The following is a 24,581-nucleotide window of genomic DNA, read 5'->3' on the forward strand; positions in this document are numbered from 1 at the left end:
TACCTTATTTCTGATTATTCAACCTTTAAATTGTACAAAAAGAAAATTGTGTACATTGATGTTAGTTAAACATTTAATAAAGCGAGGAAGAAAAATGACAATTTCAAATAAAACAAAAAAAGATTCCAAATGAAATTTAAATACAAACAAATGCCGGCAACGTCCTTGAATATCTGTTAAAAAATTTTCTCTCAAGACACACGTCCTTTCCCCCTTATATTACGTTTTAGTGTACATAAAAAAGTTTTTATCTTAATTCATAATTTCGTACACCTTGTACATATACATATACAGACATATTTTTACACAAACATAACATAAAAACTATTAACCATTTACAAGAATATTTTAATATTATAGATGGAGGAGGTATACATAATAAAAATTGTGATGAAAAATAAAAACAAAAGGGGCATAAAAATATAAAAAAAAAAGATTTAATACCCATTTTACGATCTTATAACTATCTTATAACGAAAACATACTATTATACTATTAAAAAAAATATTAAAACCATATAGAAAGTTAATAGATCTCCTCTATGTAATCATTATATCCTAGTTATTACGTATCCTGAATATAAATATAGTTAAATTCCAAATATGAAAAAAAAAATCTTTTTATGTTTAATATTCTATAAAAGGATATAAAAAAGGATATAAAATGTTTAAATTGTTTGAAGAATTTTATATACAACCTATACTCACTATGTTTAATATTATGGTTATAAAATATGGTTAACATAATATGAGGCAACTGGCTATATTAACCGATATACCTTATCTAGTATTATGTGATAGCAAAATTAAAATATTGAATTAAAAAGAATAAAATTTATTCGCTTTAAACAAATTTAAAATTTGGTGTTGAATTTTTTATATAATTTGGCAGAATTTAAGAAGAAGAGGGTTATTGAAGTGTTAAAAACAGATAGAATATCGAGGGTTGTTCCATATCTTGCAAGTTCATCTGCCTTAAAGTTCTCCGAAACCCAAATATGTCTAAGAAGCCAAACCAAGTTTCATTTTCCAATTGCATTCCCAATTGCGATCACCTCTGCCTGAAAGATACTGCAGTGATTTGGTAAACGGAAGGAGAGTTCAACATTTAATTACTCAGAGTACACCCCCCCCCCCCCACCTACCTATTATAAAGTTTGTCGTCGGTGCAGTAACCGAAAAACGCCTTTACGGTTACATTATAAGTCTTGACCGCACTATGGATTCCACAGCCATCTGCCAGCCCAGTAAATCACCTCTCCGGAGTGCTGACCACCATACCAGAATATCATACAGCAGGAACCACCTCACCACCGCTTAGTAAAAAGTAGTTATAGAAAAATATAATCTGTATATTTTATGTAACACTTAATCTATAAATGTAATGTAACCTTTTATATGTTCTTATAGTTGATATGTTTCAGTGATGATTGAATGTTAACAATCCTTAACTTTAAATCCATACCTTCGTAGCTCGTGTAACATATATATATATACATTTCATGCAAAAATATAAAATCTATTAAAATTTCAATAAATTTAATTATCATTATTTTATTTTTATTAGGAAATTTTAACAAAAACTTTTATAAATAGATTTCAACAGGTGAAAAAAAAGGTAAACGTAATAATGAAATTCTATTTTTGTATTTGATATTTTTTCCCCCTTTTCTTCTTCTTTTGAAAGTTCAAATGATATACCAATCAATAAACATATTTTAAGTGCACACTTTAACATATGCATACACAAATATTATTGAACTTATGCTGAAAGGAATTTGTGTATTTGTCATCTGTCATATATATAAGAGAAAATATCAAAAAATTCTGAAATTAAAATACGTAATAGAAATATCGAATTATATGTAGATATGTTATAGTCAAGGCCAGTTCTGATTTGTTAGGCGCCCTATCCGGTATCCAAAAAATGCACTCTTCCCCGCCGCATTCAAAGCATTGAGAAATATGTAATAAACTTTGCACATTTCGCATAATAAATCACTTTCATGTAACTTTAATATACTGAATGCAAGACTAGTCAAAAACATCATTATGGGCTGGAATTAAACTTTCAGTTTTTTGTTCTGCAATGTTTGTATATAGGTACACGCAATCAAGTTAATTTCTCTGTAAATAGATAGAAAAATTTTAGTAAACACATTATAAAAAAAAAAATTTATTTTTTAAAATTCAGTTGTTCTCTAATTCAATGGTGATCTTGTTTTCCGGCGCGCATTTAAAATAACGTATTCTTACTTTGCATATTTGGTAGATCCGGTGCTGGTTACAGCTTATTAAGCACATTTATATATATGTTTACTCCATAGAGATTTATATAGTAGAGTAAATTATAAATACATACGTATGCCCACATGTATTTATACTTGGAAATGGAATTATTATATTATTTTGTCTATGCAGATAAATTGCACCTACATTTATTTCACATTTGATTTATTCATATATATAAGCTTATGTACTTATAGCCCACTTATGTTATTCTTGTCAATTGTGTGATTTCTTTAATAAAATTTTGATTTTGTAAAAATATTTTTTCTTTCAATTTAATAAATTTTATAGAAAAAAAAAGGAATTTCTCTATTTAAAAATTTTATTTTGCAAATTGGATTTTTAAAAATAATTTAATAAAAATTTTTGTTTCTTGGAAATATTTTAAATCAGTTAAGAAATTTAAACTAATTGAAAATCTTTTGTTTGTTTTTTTTTTGTTAAAGGAATTAGATTTTTATTCTTTTCCGGCATTTTTTCAACTAATTGCATAAAATCATGGAAACTGTAATATTCAAATTGATCGCTAGATCAATGATGGGCAAAGAAACTTTTGCTCTTAATGCTACTATTGATGACCAAAATTTTTGTTGATAAGAACAAAAAGGATGAGAAAGAGCTTAGAAGCTCAAATATTTGTACTGATTTTAAAAACTTATATAAGATCATTTAAGTTACTTTTCTTTCAAAAGTTTGTAGCACTCTCCTTTTACTGCACGAAAATAGAGATCTCAGCCCCCGGTCTAAAAAAGATTCCAAGTCAAACAAGACTTTAAAAATTAAGCTAAAATTGCCGGACAACATATTGAAACTGAAAAAATAACATAACTGAAAAAGTCTTGAATATTTACAAATCGAATCAACTGACGTTCCGGAAAAGATCTTAAACTATTAATTATCTTTTAAGTTTTTTTTCTTTGAAGAAACGAATTCAATAAAGCAATTATCAGGATAAGCGGGCATTCTAATTTTGAAAGGGTCTTTTTTATTTTATTTGCTTTATTAGGTTTTTATTTCAAGGAATTTCTTTAATATAATTAAGATTTAACCCTGTAAAAATACTTTTATTAAAAATTCAATTATAAGTTCTTTTAAATTAATTTTATAAGATTCACAAGATTTATCCATTAAAGTAACACGTATACAGCACATTCGTATACATAATTGCAATAATAAAATAAAATAAAAATCTTTCTAATTAAATACCAAGAGCTTTACTCTCTTACAATGTTTATTATGCATTTTGTCTTTGCTTACATTTTAAGTTACGGTTGGTTACTTAATTCATCATAAATGTAATTTTTTTATCATCAAAAAGGGAACCGTAATTATGTTAATAATTCTATTAAAAATATTACATTTATTATGTATGATATCAGAATTCAGGAGCACATTACACATAATATATAAAAGAAACAGATAAAATAAACCATATATATATATATATGTATAACGAAACGGATATTAAATTGTCATATTTTACTAAATAACGCATGTATATGACAGTTTCATACAGATCACACATATCCCACATTTACACCACATGAATGAGAATCATAAGACCTATGACAAGGTATGTATACCGAAAAATGCAAAAATTTTTGAAGTCTTAAATATTTTAAATGTGAAAATGAGAATTTAATTTTTTCTTCATTTTCCATTTTGAAAGAAAGAAAGGACTAATATTACCTCGTCCCCCACTTCCGAATTCCTTTTATTAAGTGTTTTCTTGGATCAAATCATTTTTGTTTCGTTTTTTTTTTCCTTTCTTTTTATTTTATCTTTATTAAATTTGTAATTTGTTTCTTATATTGAAAACGATATCTAGAAAAGATCCCGACTACAAAGGGCAACAAAAAAAATTTATTTTTTTTTTTTAGTTTTTCTTTTAAAATTTTCTTTTATCCTTTTTGTTTTTGTCCTTTATTATATAGAATAATAAAAACACCAATGGGTGGGATATTATACAATTTTAAATAGCTTGTTTTACTCAAGTCCTTATATGAGCCTAATAAAACCACAATATTAACTGTTTTGTAAATACTTTAAGGTTTATATGATTTTTTAACAAAATGTAAGGGGTGCCTAAATATACCGAATTCAATTTATTTTCAATGTGAATGCGTGTTTTTAATTCTACAGAAAATTATATCTGTTTCCACGTGCTTATTCAACCAATAGTCGTGTATATTTAATAAATCGCTACTGTTGGTTTAGTATTTTAATCATATTGGTTAAATGGTTTTGTTGTTAAATTAGATGAATTTTATGAAATATAGTTGACGCAAATTGATGATAATTTTCGACATGTTAGTCTGTACGACAAGCCAAGATAAATTTGTTGCAACACTATCAGGACAAACTTTTCCTTCCCAAAGAAAATTTCATGTGAATCGTTATGTTCTAAGAGCGCTACAATAGTATTTAATCGTATATGGACAGGTCAAGTGAAAGAAAAATTACGATCGTTCTAAAAGGTACAAACTTCCGAAAATTATATGAAATTTTATTTTTAAAAGCATTTTTTATAATAAAGTACGCATCATTTAAAATAACAAAAATTAAGTGTAATTGACACTGCCGTCAAAAAGCAAGGATCACCACCGTCACAACCATTTTAATATTATAAAACCCAAAATGCCTTATTCTACTCTTACTACTATCATAACAACTTAAAACTTTTTGTCCATATTAAATAATTACTTTTACATATTGGAAAACCCTCATTTTATCTCTCTATTTCCCGAAAGGATATACTTAAAGAAAAATAATTTTAATGAGGTACTGTTTTGTTTTTAAGTCCATTTTCTTAAAGAAACCTAATTATTTAAAAGTAGATATCTTCTTCATAGATCCTCTACATATATCAATTTATCTTCTTAAGGTACCCATGACTACTCTCATTTATTTAAGTATTTTCAAAATCAATCAATTTAATTAAGTGTATAATTTATATTTATAGCACATTAAATACAGGGCTGCGCTATTCGAAAGTAAATAATATATAGTAAGAAAACAAAATAAGAAGATATTAAAAACAGAAGTATTGTTTTACATAATATATGTATATTTGCATGTATACGGGGATGAAAATAAAATTTATGTGAGAGAACATTATTATCTACTAGCTAAATAAAAATAATAAATTTAAGATGAAAACATAATTTTTATAATCTGATACACATTTTAACAGAAATTCACTTTTATTTTTTATCTCTGCAATCCCAATGTATCCTAAAAATCTATATTCAAGGTCATATTTGAAATGTGAATTTTAACAAAATCAATACTCTCTCCTCGATTCAAGGACATTGTTTTTTTGTGCTTTTTTTATTAATAAAAATACGTAATTTCACATACTTATACGTAAGTATATACGTTACTATTTGTTTGAAGGTGCATAATAAAAATAAAAATTCAAGTACCACATTTTATATAAATGAAATTTTTCCCATATTATATATACCTACATGGTACATCTATATTTTAATAATAAAGAATAAAAAATCATACCTAATGGAAGTTAAAAGAACGGAATTACGAACATAGTCGTGTCCTCTAGAAATGTAATATTCTACACATATGCACTGAAATATATGTATGAGTTAATAAACTTGTATACTTTTCGAATATGATAACAAAATGTTTTCAATGATAACATGCGTTTATAACATTTTCATATTAGCTTTGATTAGGTTTCCAGTTTCTAGTCAATTTAATTTTCAATATGCTGCAAATTGATGAGCATGTTTCATTTATACATATATCATGTATGTGGAATATAAATTTTTAGATTCAATATATTGTTATTCTTTAGTTGAAGTCGAATTTAATCAAATATTCAGAATTTTTTCATTATATAGCATAAAAATTATCCATATGGTTATTTTGATATCACTTTTATCCCTCAGGCATGGAGGGTGGCTAAGATGACGTATATTCTGAAGGCAGATAAGCGACCAAGCAACTACCCAAGGTCTTTCCGTCCCATTAGCCTTACCTCTTTTCTATTGAAAGCAATGGAAAAGTGATTGATAGATTCATACGGGACGACGCACTGGGAAGCAATCCATTGCATGAGTCTCAGTACGACTACCAGTCGGAAAGCTTCTACTGTATTCGCTCTGCAGAATCTAGTGGGGGGTCTTTGAAAACTCACTGGAAGTTCGAGAGGTGGTAGTTGGCTACTTCCTTGATATAGAGGGAACTTTTGACAACACTTCATATCATGTCATCTGTGAGTCGTTGCACAAACGAAGGATTGATGCGACCATGAGCAGATGGGTTAATCGGATGCTACAGGAGAGGATTATTAAGTCCACCATAGCTAACGATACACTCTTCATCTCCGCTGCAAAAGGTTGTCCGCAGGGCGGGGTTCTTTCGCCCTTCCTGTGGTTCATTTTTGATATAATAGCTGCTCTCGGGGGCACTGGGGCACGTGTCTGTGGTTACATCGACGATGTGACCTTCGTCATACAGAGCAAAATTGAGAGCACTATTTCTGATCTTCTATATCAAAATTTACGTGTTGTAGAAAGGTGGTGCTAAGGCATCCCCTCAATATATTAAAGGAAGCTCGGTTAGTGACTTACCGACTGCTCTCTCGCGAGGACAAGTTGGCCCACAGAACTTACACAGACTTCATTGAGAGTGATCCGATTCTAAGAATAACCATGTCGGATGCCTGTCTGCCGCGGTACAACTTCGACCGCAGGTACAAGTTTCGGTTTCCCGTTCGATGGATGTGGGATCGGGGTGGCCCGGTACTTGAGTCGGATTCTAGCGTGTGGTATGCAGACAGGTCCAAAAGAGAGTCCGGTGTGGGTTCGGGCGTATACGGACACGCGAATATATGCGACCCTTGACCCGTATTGCACGGTGTTCCCAGCTGAAATACATGCAATAGAGATCTGTCTGAAAGTCAATTTAGAAAGGGAATATAAAAACCGTACCGTATAAAATCTATGTGTCTCGGACAGCAGGATTGCATTGTTGGCGCTTCATTCGTATCATGTTACACCCAAGCTCGTCTGGGGATGCCTTGTTGAACTTGGGGAATTGCCATCGGAGAACAGAGTCACGCTCATTCGATTGGCGAGCCACAGTGGCCATGCGGGCAACGAGGTTGCCGATGGGCTAGCGCGCAGGGGATCTGGGGCTGCCTTCATGCAGCCGTTGCCCTTCTGTGGTCTGCCTTCTTCCGCCGTGAAGGCCAGGGTTGCCTGCCTGCTCGCGCCGGAATGCCGTCTTCACTGGCGGGACACGAAAGAGTGCTGTGATGCGAAGGTGCTTCTTTCGGCGTGATCCAGCGGATTCACCGCTGGGAATAAACAGGAGCTGGGTTCGCGCTGTTGCGAATTTCTTCACGGAGCACTGCCCAGTGAAGTAACACCAGCATAGGCTGGGGAAGTTGGGCTCCCCACTGTGGGGCCGGTGACGAGACCGCCGTGCACATTCTCTGCAACTGTCCGGTACTGGCTGTCCGGCGTCGGCATTGTCTTGGACATGGGTTCCTAAGTGTTCGGGAACTTCTGTCCAACTCACCTGGTGATATCTCCGGCTTTATAGTTGGGACGGGGATATTATAGGTGGGATCGTCTGGAGGCTACAATAAGTCAGGAATTAAAATCTAATCTTGAATCCTTTGAAACATTTCTTTAAATTCGCCAACATAAAAAATTAAGCAACACGTAGTATATTGCATCGAAAAACATTTAGTTAAACATTTGGACCGCATCTATAAAACAATATAGCCGAGTAATGTTGCCGGTTTGCCGAAAACTGTGTATGGCTCCTCGCTCTTCAAACAAAAACCAAAGCAGCTGTAAAACCTACACAAATTTAATATAATAATGATGTTTAATAATATTATTTAGAAAATTCAAAAATCCCAGCATTATTGTACATATATTTAACATAACAGAAATACTTTCTTTTAAAATTATTATGTTAAAACTAAATTCAAACTCTTTAAAGTATTTTTAATCGTTATGATTTTCGTCCCGTTGATTTTACTCTACAAGGATTTTTGTATAAAATTTTCAATTTTATTATTTCTTTAAAAAAAGAAAACAAAAACTTACTTTTGTAACAAATTTGTTTTGCTGCTTTTTTTTATTATTTATTATTTTTTTTATCCGTTATTTTTATAGAAAATCGTTATCTTTTATTAGCGTTCAAGGAAATTTATTTTTATTCAAAAATCATGTTCTTTGAATTTAAAATTAACATTATTTAAAAAAACAAAAGAAAATTATAAAAAAATTACATGGTGGATTAAAAATCCTTCCATAGTTTTGCTACCTTTCAAATTACATTCATTGACGTATACAAACTCTGAAAGCAAACAACAAAATCACTCAATGAAACACAAATTAAATAAACCAAAGCGAATACGGTTCTAAATCCACAACCCATTAAATATATGTTTGTAAAAATATGGTTATTATGATCATCCTGGCAGTAAAAACAATCATAGACTCGCCAGTAGATATTGGAGGATTTTTTTTTCAAAATATATTTCTGTAATAAATATGGTCATTATTATCATCCTGGTAACATAAAAAATCGAAAAGAAGCCGTTGAGAGGTATTGTGAGAGTTTTTTTCTGTTTTGTAGTGGTGCCATATATTTTAATTTATTTAATTAAATTATTTTCTAATTCTAAAAAAAAACAATTCTAAAAATTAGTTATAAATTTAAAATATAATTTTATATAAGGCGGTCTCTCATTTTTCGAGCTCACTGTTTGCAAAAACATAATTTGCAACAAAGTTTTTAATTATTTAACCTTGAAAGTTTGACATTTAGACGAACGTTTTCCTCATGTTATTTGTTCATTATTATTAAATGTTTTTTTAATTTTAATATTACTTACATTTCGTTTAAGAAATTTTTTTCTTTTGTGATGTTTTGACATATTAATACAATATTGTTTTTATGTTCCATGCACAAGATGACTCTGTTACAAGTATATTATATACTTTACATATTTCTTTTTTGTAAAATATTTTAAATATCAAACAACTATTTAATCATTTGAAAAGAAATACATTGTCAGCTGTATTTCATCATGAATATGTGTTAATTCCTTTACGATTTTGACTTATTGCTACTTTTAATCAATATGAAATTAAACGCAAATTCGACAGTCTGTTATCAATGGGAAAAGCATGTAAGAAAATATTCTACTTTTATCTTTTTTATTACTCTGTTATATAACATGGCACATAATAAAAATGTTAAATTTTCCTAAAGTGTGTTTCTACATTGTATATACATTTAATTGAAAAAAAAACTGCAATATATTTTAATATTTTAACTTTATATTTTAATATAAAGCAGTAAAAGAAACAAAATATAAATGTAATACAAAAAATAACATGTGTATTATGTTTGGACGTATAGATTTATATAAGTACAATATAAAGTTACTTAAACTATACATACGCATATGCCTATGAGAAATGTGTACAAGACTTATTATATTCATAAATGCAACAAAAGAAAGCTATGATATTTACGTATATACAATAAACATACAAAACAGAATTTAAATAGTAAGAGTGGTACATAAAAAATGGGACTTTTGTTTTATTACATAAGCATATACATATGTATATTACATATACAAGATCTAAAAATCAGAAAATTCTCAAAAAAAATAAAATGACAATTCAAAAATTTCACTAAGCAAACCTTTTTATATAATTCTAGCACAATCTGCCCGTACTTGTTGACTCCACTTTACAGTCTTGAAAACTTACAGTTTTGAAAATATCACATTTCCTTTTGAGAGTTCAAGTTCGATTATAAAACATTTTTACGGCACTAGAAACTACAAAATTAGAATGGTCTATTAAAATTTCTGTATATTACAATAGTCTAAGACCTGTGTTACTTTGAAGGTAATTTTTAGACTATACTATGCAACCTGGACCATTTATATATTGAGTCTTCATCTTATATCAGTCGTTAATCTTATTTAAGTGCACAATACCTGTTGGTATTCAATATTATGTTTATACTGGAAAGCCTTTAACTACATTAGTTATTTATTACAAAAATATCTCAAACTTGTTTTAAATAATTACTCCAAGATATTTTCGATATATTAATTGAGTATCAATATACACCTCAAATTAGCGATAGGTACTGAAGTTTTAATTGACGCAAGTTATTTAAATAATTTTAATAAATTTACAAGTTTGTACCTGGTACAAAAACAAATTTTATTGAAAATTCAAGTAGCTATTTAATCCTTGACGACATATTTTACGTAGGAGAAGAATTATTATAAACTTATAACGTATATGAAACTTAAATATATTAACAAGCAAGTATGTTGTAGCTATAGATACAAATATAATCATTTACTTTTATAATAAATTATAGATTCTTAAATACTTGCATAATACAAAAAACCTGTCACAATAAATTCTTTACGTAACAATAAACTGTAATTGTTATTATCGTGATTTTTTTTTTTTTGCTTTTCCCTTTTTCATTTTCTTATTTATCTTTATTTTTAACAAAAGTCCTTCTTTTTAAGGACCATAATAAAATTCATATATACCGAAAATATAACATGTTTTTTTTATGTCAAATTCATTTTATATAATAAAAACTTTTTTCTAATATATGTGCATATATAAATATATAAAATATAGAATATATTGACTTGCTACACATATATAAATAATGTATATAATATACATGTGTATTTATAGTGTGCCAGAATTGTTCAAAATAAAGTGATAAGAGGTTGTCATGTAAAATTTGTGAAGATGTTCATAGCAGCTTGTATACATGTTACTTACATAATAACAATTTATAACGAAATTGTAAAGCAAACCAAAAAGGAGGAAACTAAAGTGAAAAAAAAATATGAAATACTCGTATAAAAAGAAATTGTATTTTTGAAATATTATTTTTCAATATGTACTTCCAAAATGTGTTACAGTGCCTTGTAAACAGAATTTGTTGTGATATAAATTTATTTATTTACTTTCATTTTAAAAAATTATACACCGTGCTGTAAAACTGAAACAAGGGTTGTCAAGCACCTTATCAATACCATTTAATTTAAATTGCCATTAATTTTGACTGGAAAGTTATACAATAAAATTCGTTTAAAAATTTTTATCACCAGATTTTGACCATTACTCATCAGATTTTCTCTGATTTAATTTCAAAAATGTATAATAGCAACAATTTTTAATTATTTTTACTGAATTAAAATGTGCCTGTTTAGGTTTAAATCAAATGCAAATTACAACTCGTAAATAAAACAAAATCCATCTATTCTTAAGATGACTTATTACAAGCAATATTTTACATTAGTAAGCAATATATATACTAGATTTTAATTAAATTTAGTCACGAATTTTATAAATCATTAAAACTGATCTAATATATAAAAAGAGAAAATCCATTTGGAAATATGAAACTATTAAGTACCTTATTATATCGTATATAGAAACTGGGATTTTATTATAATAGGAATTGAAAATTATAACGAATACCCTGGGGAAAAAATTCTTTATTTTTCGTTCATTTACTAATTAATATTCAAAATATACAAAAGGATATTCTCATATAAATATTTTGTTTTCTTTTTTTTTTTGCTGTTTTCTTAATTTGTTTTCTTAATTTTCTTAACTTTTAGAACTAATTTGAGAAAACAAATACAATTGAATTCCGGTATAATAAAAATATATCATAGGTAAAATGGATATTTTTTCGGTTGAATTAAATTTCTGCTATAATTATCTCTTATACTGTTTTCTTATTTTGTTATATTACACGCACCTATGTGTTCATACATATAATAAAATAAATGTAAATGCCGGAAAAGGAAAGGAAGGGTTTGATCATTGAACAACTTCAAATTGTAACAAAGGATTAGCAGGAACAAGAACTCATTATACTTGTGTTTCTTAAGTTGATTGACTTGACTAGAAGTCAAGCTTTTATTTATGGTATATATTAAGGAAGAAAATTATAAAATTTATTTAGAAGCTGCTAATAGTATTGTTTTCAACAACATGCAAGAATTCTGATTTTACACATATGCTATTCAAATTTTTCTATTAACATTTTGAATACATAAAAAAAGGTCAATAACATTTCCAATATAAATTTATTATAAACTTATCAATTTTAATTTAAAATCAAGTTCAAACACAAAATAATGATATTAAAAAATTTAATTCAAAATAAATAAACCACAGTAATTCACTGTTAAGGAATTTCAAAATGAACTCTATATAAAAATAAGGACCTTGAAAAAATAAAATTGAAAATTTTTTTATGGAATAGAAAAAGAAATGCCTTTTAAATTTTATTTCTATTTTTAAGAGTAAAAAAAGATTTCATATTGAAATTTTTTTGAAAAGGAAGAAAAGGGAAATGAAAATTTTTATTCTATTAGATTTTTTCTTTTCTCTCTATTTATATGGAAAAGGAAATAAGGCAATTTTATAAATTAGAAATTCAACAAAAAAAAAATGAAGCAATCATGTTATGTTATACTTATCCGATTCGTCTAGATTTTTATAGTCCCTTTCCTCTCAATAACAATGATTTCAAGTTGTTATATAAACGTGATAGAAACTCCTACATAATGTAATATTTTCAAATATGTGTAGTAGTCAAGATATAGGCGAAGGACTGGAGAAATCTAGAATATTAGAAAGTTGCGGAAGATTGATACAAATAAATAATTTTGTAGATTCAAATTTAATTTTGAACTGTTATATTTATTGTTCCAGTGCAACTTATAATCGATTTCAGATGTTAGATACTAATTTTCAATGTAAACTATCATGCAGTTTATTACGAAATTTAACATTCGCTAAAATTATTTTGTTTATGATATTATTATCCTACTATGTGATATTAAAAATCATATTAAAATTGTAAATATCAGCTATTTATGGGCGAACATAAATAGCTATAATTTCGGAAACAAATTAATCACTTTTAACCCGTAATTTTATTATTTATATTCAAGCCACAAAAAATTATTTATATGCGCATTCTAAATGCCAAATTTCATATCCAAAATTAACTTATTTCAGAAAACTAAAATTTTATTATTATGATTTAAAAAATTTTAAATTTATTTCATAAAACCAGAAATAATATTTCCAATTTTTCTTTTTATTTTCCTTTTGAATAAAATTTATCCACTATTTTCAACTTATTCTGTATATATCCTTTGAATACCACAAACACGTGCATAATATTTTATATTTTTCTTTATTATTTTTTGCACACTATAAATATATTACATATTTAATGAGATTGGTATAGTACGATAAGTGAATTTGAATTTATATATAAACACAAGATGGTGTGTATATTTACATATACGTGAATAATATTGTAAAAATATCTACATATACATATATATACATATGTATTCATAAGCACTTACACAGTTAACTAAAAAACTTTTTAAAATTCAAAACAAAATTATTTCTTGTTACATTTTTTTTTATTTTTATAAAATTTGAAATAATATTCTAATAAATTATAAACACTATAATGAAAAAAATGTTGTTCATCATTACTGCTGTATGAACAAAGCCAAATGAAAGGTATAGGTGCTCTCAAGATTATATAGATTTTCACACTGTGTTATTCACTTTTGGAATAATAAAATTTAAACAGAATGTAGATAAAAAACTTAAACAGAATGGTACTTAAATCTACACCAATGTTAAAAAGCTTGTCAACATAAGCATAAAACATGAAGTTCAAAATTTTAATTTCCTGTTATTCAGAATCCACATACTAACGATCATGCTGTTCCACCTTGACTTGGGAGGAATGTTCTTCGTTGACCAGTTTTAAACATCAGGCTAAAACAATCAAGAAGAAACAGCAATATAAACGTAAGCTAGCCAATATAAACGTCAGACATGAAATTTGAAATTGAAATTTTCTTTTATCCGGAGTCCGTGTACTAACGACCATGATTCTCCTTTGCAACGCAGGTTTCGGCATATGCTGTTCCATCTCGACTTGGGGCGTACGCTGTTGGCTGGTTTCAAGCACTTGGCTAAAATACTCAAGAAGGAGCAGTAATGTTAAAAAAATTACCACCATAAACATAAGACATTAAGTTTAAAATTAAAATTTCCTGTATTATCCACTAATAACCAAGTTTCTCCTTTGCTGCGCAGTTTTGGCGTATGCTGTTCCACCTACACTTGAGGCGCCCGCCGTTGACTGCCTTATATTTTACTCACATTTTTATTTTTCGTCGCTTTCAAATTAGACCGCTTCGAGGAGACAGTACGATTTTGGACTTCATGTGCAATAATTTTATATTAAATGCATAAAATAGATTAATAAGCCTGAGTTATTGTTATACCTAGGTTATACTGAGTTATACTGTTATACTGAGTTGTTGTTATACTGAGTTATTCTATACCTAGGTTTCTGAATTACCAAAATAAAGAAAAAATATTCTGAAATTCTAATGAAAAATTAAATCTATGAATACGAGGAAAAATATTCTAATAATATTATCATATTTTCAAGAAACTTTTTTAAATACAAATATTTTTTTTCGTATTTTTTTTTTTTAATTTTAATAGAAATCTTAAAATTTCTAAACCACAATAAAAATGTGAAAGGTAAATTATTTTCTTTTTGTTTTCCTGCATCACAGAAACCATAAATTTTATTTACGTAAATAAATATCTTAAAATAAATATTAAATTTGTTTATTTAAACAAATTATTTATAAAAAAGAAAGTGAAGAATTATGCTTAAAGAGGAGTGTGTTCTTTGAAATATACGAAAATTGTCTGCCTGGAACACAATATTCATGAAAACTGGTTAAAATATGGTATAATGTCTGCCTGGAACGTAAGTTTTTATCAATAATCATTAAAATACGAAATAATAAGTATGTAGTGTATAATATTTTCAATCTAAAATCTTCTAATTAATTATTAAAAGGGAAATTTTATATTCTTACCCTCCTATAACGCATAACAAATAATCATTACAATAATTATTAATTGTGTATACTTAATGTATTTAATAAGGAACAATAAACCTTTAAAAAATTATTTTCAAATTAAAATCAAATATAACTTTTATTACTCTAACTCGTATTACATCATTAAATAAAGTCTGTATTAAAATTTTGTTATAGGCCTATTAAACTAAAGAGCATTGAAATAAAAATGTAAAAATTGTAAAAAAAATTAAAAAGAAGATTTCTATTAAGTAATTTTTTTCTCATTCTTCACATCTACAGTAGGAATAAAATGACTTTAAGTTTTCTTAAGTTGTAAACCGAATTATTACAAGGCATTTTTATTATAAAACATTTTTTATCGAAAAAAAATTGTTAGCAAAAAATTAGATATTAAACAAAAGCGGGAACGATTTGTCCAATATTTTATATGAAAAAGGAATCTTTAAAAATTATTCTTTGAAAGGGAGGGGGGATGGTTCTTCTTGTTACATTGATAGTCGAGTGTTATTTTCAGGGTTGCGGTTGGCCTTCTTGTTGGCCTAGAGTATGGGCTTTGCATTGGTGCGCAGGCAGGGTCTTCCTCTCTTACTTCTACTACTCTATATAATAAACGTAATTTCAGATGATGTTCTATAATATTTATCATAAATAATAATATGCAAATTATACATATCGAGCTTTATGTAGTGCATTTGACAATATATTAAATGAAGTTACCATTTGAAAAAAAAAAATATTTTGCATTAAATGAAAACACGCAAAGAAATACACATACAAACATATTTATTTATTTCTTTTCATAAAAGAGATAACGAATTTACCCCTTTTTTTCTGTCCCCGTTTTTGATGTTTAAATATACATACATATACACATTTTGCTGTATATTAATGTCATTTAATATGCACGTGTGTCCTTGAAAGTAACCTTTGTAATAATATTTTTTTTTTCTTTGTATCCAGTTATTGTTTGAAAAGTTGCTTTTTCATTTCTATATATGTATGTAGTACCTCTGAATATTCGGTATAAAATTATACATTATTTTGTGTATATATTTAAAATATAAGAATACTTTAAATATTATATATAATATTAGGAGAGTTCGGGTATATCTATTATTAATCTGTTTTTGAAAATTGTTAGAAAAATTTTAAAAGTCTTTAGAACTTCATCTTTAGACTAACAATACAATAATCGTGTACCTACACCAATAATACAACTATAATAAAGGGTAATTTTTTTTTATGTTTGTTTTGGTAGTTTTATTTTTGATACTTAATTCATAATTTATTAAATAGTTTTCAGTATCAAACGGACACACTAACGGCCTATGTTCACTAACGACCTATGCGACTATCACAGTATACACTTAATCCAAATAGGCTCGTTGTAATACGGCAGGATCTCCATTTTCCTACCCTAACTTGAACCTGTCCAAATTCTTTATAAAACAATTTAAATCACTCGAATATGTTGTGCCGGGGATAATAAACTTCAATTTAAATTGTTCCATATGCATGCGGCCAATAGCCTTTCCAAGATTTTTTTAGAAGAAATGATGTTAGATTGATCATTGTAAGGTTTTTTGGGTAGCTATGAGATCTTCTCCCAACCTTAGGTAGAAAGACCACTTTAGCTGCATTCTTGATTCTCGGAATGTAAGTTAAGTCTATACAACGCTCATAGATACTTGTTAACTAGGGAAGGAAAACCTCCGTTGTGTCTTGCAGTTCTGCCAGCACTATGTCATCTGACTAACAATCTAATCATTTTTTGAAATTAAACTTTGTGAAAAAGTTATATAAATCGTGACCATTGGCTGAGCCAATCAAATTGTAAAAGTATCCAACTTGTATGAAGTTTGAGAATGGAATGGCAACGTTGAATAAAAAAATCACCTCTTATGTATAATATGAAAATGTTCTGTTGATAATAATCTTTTAAATATAAATGTGATGCATGTATCAATGTGTATCTATATATGTATGTATGTACATTTTAATACTTTTCCATACATCTGTAAAAAAAATATAGAGGTTTTGGTAATGAAAATTTCAAGTATAATAATTTGTTTTTTATTTTTATTTTTTTTGCCAACTTTTTCAATTTTTACTTTTCAAAAGTTTTAATACAATAAAAGTTTTGATCATATATGAAATAAAATAAGATATACACACATTATTGTAAGTAAAAATAGAAATTAATAATTAATATAAAAGAATCTAAGTCCGTAAATTATTAATTGTCCTTAAAATAGAAGATTGATAATTACTTTGCAATTATAAATAATGAACAGAAGTATTAAAATCATTTTTCATACAAAAGTATTAACCAATGCTAAAGGTATATTAAGGTCAAGAAGGCAATTTGAGGCCATATGTATGCATATAAACCGCATTGTGTTACAACTAGTAACTGGTACTATTTCAGTTTATTATTTAAAATTATTTAATATCAACTGTAATAAAGAACATTGGGTTTCTGCGTTAACTACTTAATTGAAGCAACTATTATTGTACGTGCCACACACAGTGTGAAACAAAGAATTTTCTTTTATTAATATCTAAAAACTGTTTATATAAACAATATCACAAACGCCCATATACCGACTTATTAAAAATTGATACTAGATGTCGCAATATATGTACGGTTAATGTTGTGACCTTTGTCCTTGAGCTGACATTTTTCTAATTTAAATGTCATTTTTTGTTTTTCATATTATCCTTTAGAGCGAAATGATTTTAAAGGTTTATGACGTGCTTTTTTTGTTATTTTTTTTTTTGTTATAAAATAAACTCAGTTAATTTTTATTTAAGCAGTTTTTTTTTTTTTGTTATATTTTTAACCCACGTACATTCGCAATAAAGACAAATCATTGCAAAAGAATCAAATCAATTATTGCAATTTCACAAGCAAATCATTTAAATGCAGGAAAGCTTTAAATCGCATGCATGTGTTGAAATACTAAGTGTATTATATGAATATGCTCGAAAACAGAACATTAATTACAGTTTAATCTACTAACAAGAATTTTTTCTTACATTTTATCCGAAAAATATGCAATCTTTTTAAATTTATTTATTTTTTCATAAATGCAATTGTATACATGAAATTGAGGATTACATAATTGCATAATTAATTTTAAATAGATAAATAGTTTTGAAAACTATGTTAAAGATAACTAGTCTCCAGTAATTTACGCATCTTACAACATATATATCACAGGTCTAAATACAAATTGTGTCATATGGGAAACTTAGTTTTTTTATCGAATATCACATTATTTTTTACGATGCCGTTCCGTATTAATAAAAGCAACTCAGAATATTGAATTTTAAAAATTAAGAGTTTTACTTTACTTAGTCCTTGATATCACATATCATTATATGTATATTTGTCACCCACCCCAAGTCCTAATCAGAAATTAATTTTTTATTCAAACATGGAAAATTCTTTGAAAATTTTATATTAAAAACAAAAAAAAAATTAAAATTTTGGCAAGATAGTTGAATGACATTTAAGAATTATATGGATATATTGAACTTTATCCATGAACCAGAAGGAGTTTTTATAATTTTTATTAACGAAGAATAAAATTTGTTACCAAGCAATAGTAATACAAAGTTTTTTTTATAAAAATTTTCCAAAGGACAATATAATTTCTTTTATTCCATGAAAATATATTAAAAATAAATCTCATCATCGTTATAATATTAAAAAAAGAAATCTCATTGAAAAGAAAATTGCCGCAAATATACTTTAACAAATCTTAAAAGTAAATCTGACTAAAATACAAGCTGTCTTTCAGGTGTTCTTAACTTTTTTTTAAATATTTCTTATAATAATTTTTAGCATTAACGAAAAAGTTATTTTATCGTAGGAAGCATTAAAAACAAAATATTTAGTATTAATCTGTTCGATTCACTTTATTATATAAATTCTTTTTATATAATATACCATTACAAAATAAATGTACAAATATATATATATATATGTATAAATATAATGTTTTTATGTTTATAAATTTCAGGAAGACAACGATAATGATAAGGACAAAGAAAATTCTGAAACTAAATTAATATCTACTGAAGATGATGGTATAATGATTAAATGTAAAAATAACTGTGACGATATTGTAGAAGAAATAACCAAAACTGAAGAAAATTATAATAATGAGAAAACAAGAAAAAGAAATGATATTATGAATAGAGATGATGGCAACGATGATGGTGATGATTCCGAAAATGATGAAAGTTATGATGATATTGATTTTGAAGTTGAAAGTAAATCACAAAAAAGTTATGATGAGGCAACAACATTATGTGTAGATGAAAATCATCCAGAAAATGGATTTAATGAAATGGTATATAACATATTCATTATATAATTTTGTGAAAGATATACACACATAAATAAATAATATTTTTAATATCTACATATTAATTATGCAGATATTATGTGTCTATATTGAAAAAAATCATAGCATTAAGTGTAAAAGAATTTAAATTAAATGTGGAATAAAAATTATGTATTATAAAATTTAATTTTATTAAATATAGGAAACGAATTTGGAACGTACAAGTTACAATTCAACGTCACGTGAAGAGCTTGAATATGGTGATTTTTTCGAAGATCGAAAGCATAATAAAAGGTAAGTGTTAGCAAAATTGAAAATTAATAATTCAAACCCCGTGGATATAATATTGCATATATATTAGATATATATATATATACAATTTAAATATTTCTAAAATACAAACACTTTTACAACATCAATTTTTATCCTTCTTTGAATAAATTTTTATTTTTTTTTTTACTTAGAATATAAAATATGTAAATAAATATATTTATAATAATCCTTTTTCTTTTCATTTCATTATTCCTTTGTGAAAATATAAATATATCAAAAAAACAACATGTACATATATGATAATTTAATCAAAATATATGGCTTCTAAAATAGCAATCAATCTTTTAAACGTCCTAAAAAGATTTTAACAAAATCAGATGTTCTTAAAAGGAATCTTAATCCAACTCAATTCAAAAAATTACCAAAAATTAGTATAACACCATCTACAAAAAGGAAAACTTATGATAGAACCCCACATTCGGTAAGTTTGAACTTGTATAATAATAAAATTTAATTATAAATAGGCACGTTTCTCTTATTAAAGAGAACATATATAAAATAATTGGTTTTCTGGTTTAATAAGAAGTTAATCTGGTATCCTGAGTGAGTATACTAACGATCAATTTCCGCCTTAACCACACTATTCTCGGTATATACTGTTCCACCTTTACTTTGGACGTTTATCGAGTTCTGGTTAAAGCATTAGGCTAAAATTTTCAGGAACGAAAAGGACGGCATGAGACATTACCAAAAACCCAACCCACAGCCGCCTTTGTTATATGTATTTTTAAATCTCTTAAATCAATATACTTTTGTAAGAATCCTTAAAAAAATATTCTTTTATTCTATTCAAAATTTATTTTCAAATGATCAAAGCTATCATTTTACACTTAAAAAAAGAAAAATAAACCGTTCCCATTTGTTTTTTTTTTTATTTTCGTTTAAGGACTTGATCAATATTATTTTATTTTCTTCACTTCTTAAATTTCCTACGCTTAATTTCACATTACTCTCGCTTAACGCTTTAGTCCTTATTCAATTTTTACATAATTCAAAAAAAAATTTCTATTGTGTTGTGGTTTTTACCTTTTTTTTCTACTTTTCAAAAGAAAAATATATCACATTCATTCGAGAATAAAAAAAAAATAAAATAAGAATTTAAAAATTAAATGTACAAGTAGGGACAACAATCATTTGATGGAAAATGTTTTGCAAACAAAACAAAAACGGCGACGTAAAGCTTAAAGAAGAAGAAAAGGTAACAAAAAAATAAAAAGGATATATTCTCACCTAGACAAATTTAAAGAATTTTTTTCTGCCACCTATCTACTTTCTAATATTTTAAATTTTTCAAAAATGTATTCTTTTATTCAAAATGCTTTACCCTTGCTTTTCCTTGGTATATTTTTCGATTGTGGTTTTTTCTTTTTCTACTTTATTAACTGGAACTGAAACACATTACCACCAAGCAAGTATTTGCGTCACTTAAAATATTTAAATATTAAAAATAGAAAATGAGAAAATTAGTAAAAAGGTTAAGGTAACAGTATCGAGGGCGGAAATGCCACACGAATCATGCATCTACTTAAGAGTGAATCGTAACTTGATGTGAAACGAAAATTTACAGGCAAGAGTAAAGAGGATCACAAATACGTTGTTTGTTTCTAAAAGGATTGTTGATAAACGTTGAGCCGTGGTTAATTTATTCGTTTCATGAAAGTGTGGTTGATCTATTTCTAACTTCTGGAACGTTGGTCTGAGAGGTTTCGGGTAGAACAACAGTCATAATTAAAGAGAATGTAAGGTATGTCAGATATAAGAGTTTATTTATGTTCTGTGCACTAGACCTACTAAAGCTCAGAAGGTCTTGGCCTGGACACAGTCGATAAATAAGTAAGAAAAATGGCTGTGAAAAAATCTAAAGACTTCAAGCAATGATGGTTTTAAAACATGGTCTGGGCACAGACGTGTAGTACAGTCTAAGAAAGTATTGTGGTCCAACTTTCTTTTGCAATATACGCAAAAGTGGTTGAATTACAACTAAGAAAAGAATGCATGGGGGAATATTTTTCTATACGAATGATTTGATTCGACGGCTTTCGATGAAAAATTGCCTATAGAACTGATTTGTAAAAACTTTTTTAATACAACTTAATACTAATCCCATTATGGGGCATTTTCATCAGTATACCTCATTTTTTCAGCCATATCCGGTAACTTTTCGATTATAAATAGAAAAATCTGTAAAGAGTTATTACAAATTCGAAAAATTCCAACGTTAGAATTTCTTGTAATCTTTCTCAGTAATTGTAATCGAATTTCTCTCATTTCTGTTCTCTTATTCATTAGCGAGCATATAAAAAAATTTACACAGTACCTCACATTCAAAATCCCAAAAAATGAGAGAGTAAAATAGAACTATTGACTTTAATGTTCCACGTTTGAAATTCCAACATGAAGCAGTTTCATAAGATGTGATAATAATACTTTATACCTGTTTTCTGTGGGAAAGTTTTCAATTTTTTCTTTTCTTAAGAATATGCATAATCCTCAAATCGATCTTTATTTAAAAATTTTAATTTTTTATATTCCTCTTTTGATTGAAATTTATTGTTTTATTTTTTATACTTCGCGTGTTACTTATTTAACACTTTTTGCATATAGTGTCATAATACTGCTTATAAACAAGTTGGTACCATCAAACTTGTACAACGTTATAAAAAATCTATAAACCATCATATATATAATAAAAAAATATTATATAGTTTATGAATACAATTATAAAAAATGAACAAGGAACGAGTTGACTTAAGGATAATCCTTGTAAATGTTTATTTATTCCTTTGCTCAATTTTAAAATTTCTACTCTGAGATCATAATCTTTTTCAAGGTAAATTTAACTGAATCCAAATAATACCTTTTTAAAATGAAACACATTATTTACCATAAAAAAAAATTGAAATAGACATACATATAAAACAAATGTGTTAAAACATACATACATGTGTACTAAGTGTGTTGTAATTTTTAACGGATAATTGATATATAAATCTACTTATATAAAATAATACTTGGTAATACCACAATAATTTTTATTAAACTGTCTCAGTAAGGTATTAAGTGAAAAGGAAAATTGAAATGATATAGCATTAAATGAGAATGAGGGAAATATTTAAATTTAAATATTATACAGGCTGCTTCGCCTTTGTTTTATTAATTGTGTTTATTATATCAAATTTCTCTATATGATAAAAACTAAGTTTTCGACCCTGCAAATTATATAAAAGAAAATTGTCAACACTTACAGCTGAACAACCTATTAACATCCAATTAGCATCAAAATGATTGTTATCAAAAAAAACTTTGTACGAAAGAAAACTTCATACTCAAATTTTGCTTATCTAACAATGAAAAATGGAACATTATTAATACTTTTGACAATCTAACAGTAAACTTTGAAGAAGATTACATTTCGTTTTCAATAAAACTGCAAATTTTTATTCATACATCGCAATAATAAAAAGTTACAATAGAAAAATGTATAGAACTAAAAGCACACATTCTATTTAGTAAAAATGCTATGGGAAACGTTTACTCGCACATATAAATTTATAATATATTTACAGATAATAATAATGGGGTATGAAATTCTAATTTAAAATTGTGTCAATAAACACAATAAAGTATTAAGTAGAGATTTAGAATATATTGCGGTTCTGTGTAGGGACAAAAAAATAAAATTAAATAACGGTAAACGTGGAAAAACAGGATACTAAAAACATATTCTATTTTGTATTTTTGTTGCACCAAAAAAGGTTTCGTTATCGAAAAAAAAAATAAAATCGATTAGCATAATTTCTTCTTACTTTTACATGTGATATTCAAAATTAAATTTTCAAAATATATTATTAAAAAAGTCCTTTGTACCTCATACGAATTTAATTCTCATTTAAAAATATATGGTTACATATAAATACACATGCGATATATGCGATTATATAATGTGTATTATGCTTGTTGGGTTCGGGACTTTGTAAAAAAATAAATTAAAAATATCTTACATGCTAATAGAAAACAACAATAATGAATAACAATTACGTACCTGAACATATAACGGTGATTAGGTAAGCTAAATTTAATATCAAACATTTCCAACACGGTAAACAAAATATATACAAAGTGGAAATAACTATATATAAAATGATGATCGCCTGAATTCGAGGATATATAACGACAGGCATAACAGATATTTACTGCACATTGCCTCCAGAAAGCTAACCTATAAAAAGACTGTAGGCTATTTGAAGAATAATGTCTGTTTGTAGAAGAACAAGACACCGAATGTTAGATGCTAGCTCAGCCAGCATTGACGGAAATATTTGATTGTGGCAGTAGACTTCCTTGTATCTCGGAAGTAACCCCCCAAGCCACCGCAGCCATTTTTGACTTATTGTAGCCCCCCCACTCTCCCGTCTATAATATCCCCGTCCCAATCACAGAGCCGGAGATATCCCTAAGAAAGTTGGGCAACAGTTCCCGAACACTTAGGGACCCATGTCCAAGACAATTGCGGCGCCGAACAGCCAGTGCCGGACAGTCCAGAGAATGTGCAGGGGGGAGCCCGACTTCCCTATCCTAGGCAGGTGGTACTTCACTGGGCAG

The 24,581-nt window shown here is 27.4% G+C and overlaps 1 protein-coding gene across 2 annotated transcripts in view; it reads left to right on the plus strand.

Annotated features, from left to right (window-relative positions):
- The window catches only part of LOC129606716 (anion exchange protein 3-like), a 54,037-nt gene that overhangs the window by 11,867 nt on the left and 17,589 nt on the right, over positions 1–24,581 (plus strand). For both annotated transcript variants that reach the window (XM_055517203.1, XM_055517205.1), the window contains exons 3-5: positions 19,320–19,652; positions 19,849–19,940; positions 20,253–20,400. In XM_055517203.1, the coding sequence (XP_055373178.1) occupies positions 19,320–19,652; positions 19,849–19,940; positions 20,253–20,400 (573 nt within the window). The remainder of the gene's footprint in view (positions 1–19,319; positions 19,653–19,848; positions 19,941–20,252; positions 20,401–24,581) is intronic.

Source organism: Condylostylus longicornis, unplaced genomic scaffold (genome assembly GCF_029603195.1).
Source record: "Condylostylus longicornis isolate FDR11 unplaced genomic scaffold, ASM2960319v2 ptg000022l, whole genome shotgun sequence".
Classification (NCBI taxonomy): domain Eukaryota; kingdom Metazoa; phylum Arthropoda; class Insecta; order Diptera; family Dolichopodidae; genus Condylostylus; species Condylostylus longicornis.